At 40.1% G+C, this 12080-nt stretch overlaps 1 protein-coding gene across 2 annotated transcripts in view; it reads left to right on the top strand.

The window, feature by feature from the left end:
• Positions 1-2244, top strand: part of Adam10 (ADAM metallopeptidase domain 10) — a 116448-nt gene extending 114204 nt beyond the window's left edge. For both annotated transcript variants that reach the window (XM_052187869.1, XM_052187870.1), the window contains one exon: positions 5-2244. In XM_052187869.1, the coding sequence (XP_052043829.1) occupies positions 5-99 (95 nt within the window). In that variant the 3' untranslated portion in view covers positions 100-2244. The remainder of the gene's footprint in view (positions 1-4) is intronic.
• Positions 2245-12080: the final 9836 nt, after the last annotated feature.

Genomic DNA, 12080 nt, shown 5'->3' with positions numbered 1-12080 from the left:
GCAGGCACTTTGAAGAGGAGGAGACCACCACAGCCCATTCAACAGCCCCCACGGCAGCGGCCCCGGGAGAGTTATCAAATGGGACACATGCGACGCTAACTCAGCCTTTGCCTTGGTTCTTCCTAGTGCCTACAGTGGGAAACCTTCACTCCAAAGAGAAACTTGTTAAGTCATCATCTGCAAATGAAACCCTCACAGTTAATAGTTGAAGAAATAATGGCAAGAGATCATGTCCCCAGACCAGGTGGAATTATTCAAAATTTAACGCCTGAAAAGTCCAATTTGGGGGGGGGGAATGGAAAAGGAACCCAATTTTCTTATGGACAGATATTTTTAATATAATGGCACAAAGTCTTAGAATATTATCATGTGCCCCGTGTTCCCTGTTCTTCGTTGCTGCATTTTCTTCACTTGCAGACAGACTTGGCTCTCGATAAACTTTTATCACAAATTGAAATATATTTTTTTCAACTGCCAATCAAGGCTGGGAGGCTCGACCACCTCAACATTGGATACATCACTTGCCAATGTACATACCTTGTTATATGCAGACATGTATTTCTTACGTACACTGTACTTCTCTGTGCAATTATAAACAGAAATTGCAATATGGATGTTTCTTTGTATTATAAATTTTTCCGCTCTTAATGAAAAATTACTGTTTAATTGACATACTCAGGATAACAGAGAATGGTAGTGTGCAGTGGTCCAGGATTCTGTAATGCTTCATGCAGGCAGTTTTGAAATGAGAATCATTTTCCCTTTTTCTTATGGTGGAGTTGGTTCTTACATATGTCTTTTTCCTTGTTACTTGGCTGCTGTGAGCAGGAGAAGCTGTGCTGAAGAACACAGCTGATGGCTTAAAAACTGGACAGCAACAGCATTTGGCTTCAGGGTCAGTTCTTTACGTAGATGTCTGATTTCTGCCTAGTATTTTATACTTTGCAAATCAATTTCATTTTTAAATTGCTAGGTGAAATTTTTCATGCTTTGGTAGGAATTATGTTGGAAATGATTATTTTTATTTGTAGCCTGCTTATCCCTTTGTGTATTCCATATACTTCAAGCCTGCTAATTCTGTTTTTATCTGATATGGAAAAGAAAAATCAGTGTCTTCACTGAAATATTCACACAGCTCTTCAGCACACTGTCTCTGATCACTGGTAACCACTAGAGATGAGCGATTTGCTCAGCAGGTAGTTGAAATTGTAGATAGGTTTTCTGATGTTTTTTTTTTCCCTAAGACATTTTAGCAACAATGAAGGTAGACAGCACAGTGTCCCATTACAAACTTCTTTTTAATGCAGATATAAATATTGGCATTTTTAAAGAAAGAGAAAGCAAAAGCATTTAATGTATTAACAGGCTTATCGCTATGCAGAAAATGGAGGGGGCATTAAAAAAATGTAAGCTTGTGACATATTCATTGCTTCTGTTTTCCAGCTCCATCACTTAAATTAGATGTCAGCAGCAGTGATCTTCTTGGCTTTACATAGGAGGCAATAGAGAAGGTTGACAAGATTACTGTGTTTGGCTTTTTTTTTCCTTTTTTCTTAAGAGTCTAAGGTTTACACAATCACTCACAATGTGACGCGAGCCAGCAAGGCCAAAACCGCTAGAGAAACAATGGGATCTCTCCTTGTAAACTTGTACAGTACGCGGGACTTTTTTCAAAACAGCTTTTTGTACATGATTTAGAGACAAATTTTGTACATGAAACCCCAGATAGACTATAAATAATTCTAACCCAACAAGTAGGTAGCTGTGTATGACACTGCTTTAAATCATTCAAATGCCTTTGTTTTTGGACTGTGCAAAGGTTGGAAGTGGGTTTGCATTTCTAAAATGGTGACTTTTATTCTGCAAGAGTTCTTAGTAACTTCTTGAGTGTGGTAGACTTTGGAACATGTACATTTTTTGCTTGTAATGTTATCCTGTGGTAGGGTTTTGGCAGTTACGCACTGCCCTATTTTATTTTGAGTCTAAGTTAAATGTTTTCTGAAGAGATACATGCACTGAACTGTTTCCACTACAAATCAAGATGTGGTAAAAAATGAAAGGACCAGGACCAGTGAGATCTAATACTACTGTCAGTTTAATGTCCACTGTGTTTTATACAGTATCTTTTTTTTGTTGTTCACTTTGGAAATTTTTACTAAAACCTGCAAAAAATAAAGTATTGTGCAAAGATGTAAGGTTTTTTGAAACTTGAAATGCATTAATAAATAGACTTGATGAAATCAACTTGAGGTCTATGCTCTTTGAACTCAGAACGGTCAGAAGCAGCCACCATGTCAAGTAAAGGACTATTCAGCAGAAAGGTCTCTGCTGTACAAGTGCAAGCGTCACTACTACAGTCCAGAGCCACAGTGAGGAGTTGATTGCCATTGTTGCACACACATACTGCATGTTGAAAGTTACTAAGCGCAGCAGCTTCTCACCGTTTCTAGGCAGTGTACAGGACGTATCCTAGTAAAGAGCTGAACCTAACTGGAAACTTGCAGTCTTCTTTCTATGTTCTCAAAGTCCTGTCTGAGTGCTAAGTGCTTTGTTAATGTCTAATTTATCTGGATGTGGTAGTGCCTATCCGTAATTTCAGTACTGTGGAGGCTAATGTAGGAGGATTGGGAAAGAAAAGACCAACCTAGGCTATATGCATGATTCCTTCCCTAAACAATCCTGGTAATGTAATTACCTAGCATGCGCACAGATCTTGTCTTCAATTCATAGCTCCCCGCCAGTTCCCCCACACAAAAGACTTGGTCTAATGAAAATGTATTTGACATTCTGAACTAACATTTTCCTGTCTTATCAGATGTAGTATATTTGTAAGCAGAAAATTGACATTGTGATATTACCTACAAAAGAAATTATTTTGTACACAGGATAGTGCCTTTTATGGAATAATATTCCCCAAATTCCTATTTTAGAATTAAGACTAGCTATAAATATTGGCATATATTAAATAAGTAAATATGTAATACTTTGTTTTTTCCTTTGTTTTTGTTTTTTATTTTTGTTTTTTTTGAAGTGGAAGTCTCACTCTGTGGCTATCCTTGAACTCACTGCCTTTGTCTTCCAACTGCTGGAATCCACTTACACTTGTGCGTGCTTTATCATACTTTTACAGTAGTTACTTAACAATTGTGTGTGGGGGAGAGTTTTGTTTTGTTTTGTTTCTCCATGAAACTGCTAATTTTTACCAAATTTGCAAATTTGTTGATGCTTAAATTTTGTTTGGAATTTATTTTTGGTATAGTTTTCTAAATTTTAACACCAGTTTACAAACATTTCATTACAGTTTCAGGATTTAATGATTTCCGTAGCACCAGGCAGTATTCAGGCTGGGGAAGGATTTATCTAAGGAAAAGACAGCTTTATAAGATTAAGATTAGTCTTGGCTTCTCAGTATCTTTAACACTTTGTTGTCTGGGTACTTCAAATTTGCTGCATTCATAGTTGAATATAAAACTGAAGATTTGCCAAACGTGAGCCTTTCTCTATTTCCAAATCATATCTTGGGCTGCTATTGTTTTTTGAAGACCTAATTGTTGCTCTCACCTGGTATGTTTGATAGCTGTGAGGTGCATGCTTGTCCTTGAAAGGCCTTCACGTTCTCTTGGAACATTTCTAATTAAAGGTCTCAGAGCTTCTCATTTGCTTCACAGATACAAAGGAAATAGTTACTCTCCAAACTTAAGGGGTCAGGGTTTCCCAAAGCCAGGGAGCAGGGAGGATGCCAGTTTGAAGCAGCTGGTAAGGAAAAATCATCTTTGGAGAAGTCACCAATGCTGTAAGAGATTATTGGGGGGCGGGGGGGGGGACTTTGTCTCAGAAACAAAAGATCATCACTTTGCCCAGAGTGCAACTTTTTTTTTATTTTTAATTTTTTAGCATTTTAGATTCTCAATTACGAACTCTCAAGCCAGGTACAGGGCATATGCCAGTAGTTCTAACTACTTAGGAGGTGGCGGCAGCAAGCTTGTTCCCTTGAGATAGAAGCCAGGCTGGGTAGCAGAGCAGACAAGTTTCCAAACAGGAGAGTCACATCAGCAACAACAAAAATAAAGGCTTCCAGTCGATTTTTTTCCTCCCCATTTATTACTAGTTTAACATTTTCATTATTGTTTCTAGAGCCAACTCTAGTGAGACACAGATTAAACCCTTGTACTCTCTGTATTCCCATATGCTTTGTGTTTACAGACATATACCTATGTGCTATTTTCATTAGAAACTTGTGTATTTATAACTGATAAGCTTTTCAGAATGTGTTTTTTTTTTTTTTTTTAAAGCAACGGGCTACTAGATAAATACAAGAGGGTTGAATGCAATGTTTATTACTTTCTCTGCCCCGAAATCCCTGTGAAAATGACAGGGCTAATCCAACACAGAGCAGGTGAACTGAAGAAAAAGAATACAGTTTTGGCAACTTGGAAGCAGATGGAGGTGTCTGTGTGGTTTGGCAGCTCCAGAGTTACCACATTCTAAGCCTGAAGTGAAATGGGCGGCTGGGCATGGGATAACGGATGCTCTGATCTCCACTGTCAAGATTTCAGGGCACAATATGTGAGCAAATGCATAAGTCTAAAAGTATAATTATAATCCACCTTTCTCATTTAGCAAAATAGTGATGTTATATTAACTGTTCTGATGGTTGTATTGATCTAACCATATAGAGGCATTGCATGCCTTTTTACATTAATCATGTCCCCATTGTTTGGATATTTAAGTTCCAGATTGTTCATTGTTTTAAACAATTGTTTGTGAAAATCCTAAGTCTAATAATACAGTCTTAAAACTAGAGTTTTGTATTAAAGGTATTTGAAAGGTCATTGATTTTAAAAGTTGATAATGTTAAACTATGTTGACTGTTAAACTATGAGATTTTCTTCTTAAATATGAGGGGCTGAAAATCTGCATGTATTGCCCCCACAGAAATTTATTAGAAACAACAGTAGAACATTATTTCATTGATTTCATAAAGGCCAACATTTAGTGCTCCAGCTGTGGTTTTTCAAATACTATTTTCTAAAAAGGAGTCAGACTTCCTTGGATAAATGGTTAATTCTGGGTGTAGGGAAAGATAGGTACAAAAAGAAAAAGAAAAAAAAAATCTGTCATACCAGTCTATATAGTGATTCAGGAAGTACTTTGAAGATAATTTTAGCAACAGTAAAAATAATATCTTCAAGAGCTTGAAACTCTGGTTTTACAAATTCATACTTACCTTTGGGATATGAAAAATTTAAAGCCATCCTGGCCAAAAACTGAAGAAAATACAAAATTAGGATGTTGCCATTTTCCCTTTCAGGGATGAAGGGGTGGAAAGGACCCCCTCCAGTCACTGTCGGCCCCAGGAAGAGACAGCAGGCCAAGGACACCTCTTAATGGAAGCACATCTCTTCAGGAGCAAACCCACCAAATCCAAACATATCCAGATCAAGCTTCCAGACCTGACACCACTTCCTAAAAATAGAAGGAACAAATAAAAGCACAGGGGAGACAGCCGCACAATCCAGGCTTCGGGGGAACTGCAGAGCAAGTGACCAACTAAAAATCAAAGAAAAAGATTATTTAGAAGGGACTTAGTTTGCCGAGACTTAATTGTATTCTTCAACGGGAAAACTTAAAAGATCATTAGGAATATGTGAAATTTTATTTGATAGTTGGTGATTATAAGGGATTACAATTTTTTTTAGTATCTACATTTTGTTTTAATTTTTTGTTAGGTGCTAGGGTTTGAGCCAGGGCTTCACGCATGCTGGGCGTGTGTCCTGCCACATGAGCTACACTCTGCAGTCCCCTTGTGAGAGTACCAGGTGATTACATTCTTAGAGGAAGTCCATATCACGTAGAGATACAAACTGAAATATTATTGAAGTGATGATTAGTATCTTAAGATATCTGTAAAAATAACTGAAGAATTGGAGTTGGCCAGTGTAAGTTGAAAAAACATTGTGAGCTGGTAATTGTTGACAATTACCAAAACTAGGCAATGGGGTACTTAACAATTCAGCATACTGTGTTTTCTACCTATATTTAAATGTTTTCATTAAAAGTGTTTTAAGTATGGATCGAGTTCATATAGAGGTTTACTCAAGACTGTATTTATAATCTCTGTTCATGATGAGTTTCATAATGATTTTTAGTGGAATTAAGCTTGAACCAATCAAACTAAGATGATTAATTATATTCTGCTCCAGTTCCAATGAATGATTAATTGATTTCAAGTAAAATTTGAAACTATCAGTTATTTGGTAGTCTTAGTAAGCATCTGTTTGATCCTTTCTTATTTTCACAGTATTGTGTGACCTGCTAACTACTTAAGGAAAAGAATCCTCTTCTATTACATATCAGGAGAAATGGATGGTCAGGTTACCCACAGTAAACTTTGAAACCCTACTTCAGGATAAATGCTAAGTAGCTCAGTACAGTAAACTGGAGTCCCATCTTTGTTGTTTAAGTGACATCCTTGGAGGTGCAAATGTATTTTTTAAAAGGTATTCTGGGATTCTCTCTCTCTCTCTCTCTCTCTCTCTCTCTCTCTCTCTCTCTCTCTCTCTCTCTCTCTTATTATAAGGGGATTAGAATAACTTGGTATCATGTGGGTTGTCTGACATGACAAGTGAAAGTTTTGGGAGGCTGAGGCTGCTTAGTAATGCTGATAGACTCAGTTACCATGCTTGTCATAGTGTGTTTAGTGATGCTGATAGACTCAGTTACCATGCTTGTCATAGTGTGTTTGGTAATGGTGATAGACTCAGTTACCATGCTTGTCATAGTGTGTTTTACTGTTCTTTTCCCCCTCTGACTTGGGCCTAGCTGACTGATTGTCAGCTTTTATAAAGTGTCATATGTTAGTCATGTTTCCTAGTTCTGTGAATTTAGTTCTATGATAGCCCTGGTACCCATATTAGCATCTTTGTTAACACTTGTCTGTCCCCTCTCACCATATCAGCAGGATTGGAATTCTGCCCTATACTATGCATAGTTGCTAAACTATGTGGACTGGTTATTAATTTTAGTCATTCACTGGACAGATTGTTTGAAAAATTATTTACTTTAGTGAGAGATGGCTCAGCAGTTAAGATGGCTGCTCTTTCAAAGGACCTGGTTTTGATTCCTAGCACCCACATTGTACCTCACACCCACTGTAACTCCAGCCCTAGGGGATCAAATGATGTCTTCTGCCTCTGCTGGCACAGGCATACAGGCATACATATAGGCAAAACACTCATACACAGAAAACAGAAAAAGTAACTTCTTTTAAAGCCAGATATTAAAAAAATCTTATTTTAAATACTTTGTGTTCTTTGGCACTTTTATATGTATATGTTTACATTTACCTGCAGTTGCCAGGCCCCAGTCCCAGCATGTACCCCATCTAGGTTCCTGTTTATACTCTTCTTAAATAACACACTGTGTCCACTTAGTGCTGCCTGCATGAACATAAGTAAGCCATCAATGGCCACCACACATACATATACACACCACACACACAAACATATACACACCACATACATATTTACACACTTATATACACACACATATATACCACACACACAAACACACATATATACAGATCACACACATATACATACCACATACACATATACACACCACACATATATACACATCATACATACAAATATACCCACAACACACAAACATATACACACCACACATATATACACTCAACACATACACCACACACATGCATATACCCACCATACACATACACCACACACACAAACATATACATACCACATACACATATATACATCATACACATGTATACACACACCACACACATATACACACATATATGCCACATATTCATACCACACACACACAACATATACATACCACACACACACATATATACACACAACACACACATATACATATACACATATACATACCACACACACACACACACACACACACACACACACAAAACACTCTGCTGTCATCCATCAGTTGTTAATAACTCAGCTAGATATAGAGTCTCATGAATGCCTTCCATATTCATGATAGAGTTATTTACTGCCTGATCTTATGCAGGTGACCATAGCTGCTGTACCTTTATGACTATAAAGTCCAGGTCACATTCAGAAGACAGCATTTCACAACATTCTCCCCACTTTCTGTGATGTTCTCTGAGCCTTGTGGAGGTGAGTACTCAAGCCACTCACTGTATCTTTTTTTTTTTTTTTTTTTGGTATAGAATAGAGTTTATTCAGAATAGGGGATAGGAGTTAGTGGTAGAGACGGGTAGAGAGGGGGAGAGAGAGAGAGAGAGAGAGAGAGAGAGGAGGCCGGCCATGACCACGTGGAGGGGGGAAGAGCCCCAGGGGCAGAGAGGTGAGAGAGTATGGGAGAGCGGAGAGCAAAGAGGACACTCACTGTATCTTGACCATTCATTAACTGCTGCCCATTGCAGAAAGAAGCAGCACTATTGTACAGATATGAACACTTAGATGGCAGCTTCACAATATGTCTTCTTATCAAAACAGCAGTAGTAGCTTCCCCTTAGGACCCATGTGCTCCCCACCTGTGGCCCTTTGTCTAGTATCAGGCACAAATCTTGTCTTATTTATTTTGGGGTGTGTGTGTGTGTGTGTGTGTGTGTGTGTTTTATGTCACGATTGAAAGAGAACAGCTTTAAGGAGTCAGTTCTAGCCTTCCACCTTGTTGACATGTGTTTCTTTTCTTCTGCAGCTGCACTGAGTTTTCTAGGCTTCCCTTAGCTTCTGGGCAATTCTGTCTTTGCCTCCCATCTTGTCCTAGGGCTGGGATTACCACATGGCCCCACATCTAACTTTTTATATGGACTCCAGGAATCAAACTTCAGGATGTCTGTTTTGCATGGTAATCCCTTTTATCTGCGGAGCCAGACCCCCTGGCCCTGAATGGGTTATTTCTTAAGAGCTTGGTTGTGCAAGACCAAGACCAAGTACTACCTAAGAATAAAGTACTGAACTTAACCATGTCCTTGTCCTGGTGGAGCTTGTTGTCCAGTAGGCTAAATAGATGGTAGTGTTAATCAAGCACACAGAATTAAGTGTGCCATCCCAGCTAAGTGTTAAGGGAGAGGCCCTCAGTGATCAGAGCTGAGAGTGAGGTGGGGCTGAGGGAGGAGGCAGGACCTAGTTAGAAAGGGGGAAGGGCTTGTGCAAACAGTGCTTGAACCAGAAGGCCAATTGAGGGTTAAATGGTGTATATAGTGATTTTAATGATACTGGGTTGGCTATATGCTGGGCCATTAATATCTAACTTTTTCTGGGGAGCGGTAAGTTTTGCTCTTGGTGTTGTTAGATGTAACCCTAGTCATTTGGATTCCTCTAAATGTTTCTAATGCTTACTGTTTGTTTCTGCTTGACACTCTCCGTTTGTGCATAACTGTGTGAGTAAATTAGCAAATGTCATGCTTGGTGGTTCTCTTTAGGGTCCAATAGTCGAGGACTTGTGAAAGGCTTTTAAACCATGGCCTCAGTATCGTGAGTGATATAAACTTTGCCTCAGGACATGGAACCTCCTGCCAGACTCAAAGGTGGACATCTCTCATCTGCTGCCCCACCTCCCCAGTCTACCCATTTCAAGTCACATACTGCAGCATTTGACCAAACTCTTGAAAGAATGCCTTGCACTCAGAGGCTTTGTCAAGTCCTGTTCACTCATGGGTTGCACTTTGTCCCTGGCGCCCTCCGGGAATGGCGTGCACAGGTCAGAGACTAACTTGGGGAATGATCTCGGCAGTGAGTGCCGTCACTGGCTGAGCCATCTCAGCAGCCCCTGTGAAAGGATTCAGAGCAGAGCTGGTAACCCCAAGACACAGCTGAGGAGTATGGGGATTGAGCGGAGCACCTTCCTAAAGTGAAAACACGGTGAGTATGAAGGATGCTTCCCACATGGGGTGCAGGGGTTAACGTGTGAAAGATGGTGTCAGTTGCTAATTGCAGCAGTAGCTACATTTATAGCTGACAGAATCTGTAAGGAAGGAGCTGATGGGTCATTACCCGTGTGACCTTGTAAAGGCAAGTAAAGCTCTTGGTCTCTCATCTGTGAAATAAGTAAAATATTAACTGTCTTAAGGAAGTGTGCTGAAGAAAGAATAAGTCACCTTGCATGTGAGGGATACCCAAATACCAACCTATGGCTGTATGAATAACTGTATATTGAGCTAAGAACATTCAAATTCCTGGTTTTGTTTTTTTGTTTGGTTTTTTAACAGATCTAGCATCAAGTTTATTTGTAAAAATAGAAGGACACTGGTCATCTGCAAATAGCATGTAGGTAGGTGTGTCACAGTTCAACTATCTTCCACACTGGCCTTTTCTATGGGGCCATCACGGGGGCCTGGGCACCTTTGGGAGCCTGGGCTGGAGCTGAAGCCTGGGCCTTAGCTGGAGCTTTGGCCTCTGCCTTGGTTTGAGCCTTGGACTTTGGTTGGCAGAGCCTATGACCCTTGGCCTTTGAATCCTCTTCCCAAGCTTGGGGTGAGCGATGAAAGCCAAATGGCTAACAGCTGGGGCCCTTTGGCATCTTGGGCTTGATGGCCTGAGGCTTCACAAGGGCCTTGATGGCCTCTCCTCGTGCACCCACTGCCTTTGCTTTTGCATTGTTGGCCTGCATCTTCTTCAGCCCTTTCTTGTTATGCTTCTTGGCAAAGTAAGTGCATGTTCCTTAGGAAGTTGGGGTCAACCCCCTTAGATTCATATATTTGTGACCGGGGTTTCTTGATGCCATTTCTGTGCCATTTGAGGGACTGGTTGTGTGTGTTTTGGATCTTAGACTTGGCCATGTGGTAACCCTAGGCTCCCACAGTGCCTGGGACCGGAAGAGAAAGAAAGCTCAATTCCTGTTTTTAAGACCCTTCTCAAATAGCCATGTGCTTAAAGGATGGTAGATCTGTGGTTAGTCCAAGTCTAGGAATAGTCATGTATATTAGATGAGTGTCTTAACTTCTTGGTGCTGTAATGAAAAGGCCTGACTGAAACAACCTAAGAGAGAAGGGGTTTACTCTCGCTTACCATTGAGGGGTCTGGTGTGTTCTGGCAAGAAGCCAAAGCAGCAGAGTTGGCGGCAACTGATCACACAGTACACACAGCCAGGAAGCAGCTGCTTAATTCTCTTCATCCATTTTATATACTCCAGGATCTTCTGCCCAGGGAATGGTTCCTTCCAGAATCAAAATGGGTCTTCTTACACCAATTAATATAAGAAATATAACTCCCTGCAGACAGGCTCAGAAGTCCAAAAGTCATTCTAGATCTCATCAAGCTCACAACAGGAACCATCATACCAACTTCCGGTTGTCTTAACAAAATACCTGAGGTGATCTACTCATAGAGAGGAAAGGTGTAACTCACATGTTTGTTTGCTTGCTTGCTTTTCTGAACCAAAAGCATAATTTTGAGCTCTAGATTTTCAAGAGATGAGTTGGATAAAGCAGGCGCCATTGATAATAAATGTTTAAGAAGAATCCAGAAGAGCATGTGTGTGACAGAAGAGACAAAGTAAGGAGTTTCTGGGATGGAGAGGGACTTGGGTCTGAGTTCTGGGAGGCATCAGTAGTGAGAGAACACACTCACAGGCATGGTGTATTTCCATGCTACAAGAATGAGGCAAAGTGTACACATTCCCTTAGAGAGGAGTAGGAGAAAAAATTGCCCTGACAATGGTCTGCTCACTAACTACACAGGAACTACAACATGGAAACTGGCCGTCAGGGAGGGAAAAAAGGGCAATGTGGAAATGGACCCAGGCAGACCTGCAGCTTGAGCCTCCACTTAAACTTCTTGGTTATTCTTCTTGTTGTTTGATGGGTTTATGTTGTTTGTTTTGTTGTTGTTTTTGCTTTTGTTTTGACATGAAGTCTAACTATGGAACCTTGATTGGACTGGGACCCACTATGTAGATCAGTCTGGCCTTGCACTCACAGAGGTGTCTGCTGCCTCTGCTGTCCAAGTGCTGGGATTAAAGGTGGACACCACCGTGCCTGGGTATTACTTGTTTCCTAAGTCAGCACAGTGTTGACCTCAAACTTACTGTGAAGTAGACAATGTCTTTGATCTTCT

Source organism: Apodemus sylvaticus, chromosome 7 (genome assembly GCF_947179515.1).
Source record: "Apodemus sylvaticus chromosome 7, mApoSyl1.1, whole genome shotgun sequence".
Classification (NCBI taxonomy): domain Eukaryota; kingdom Metazoa; phylum Chordata; class Mammalia; order Rodentia; family Muridae; genus Apodemus; species Apodemus sylvaticus.
Note: the sequence above shows the minus strand (reverse complement) of the source record. Positions and strands in the feature narration are given on the sequence as shown.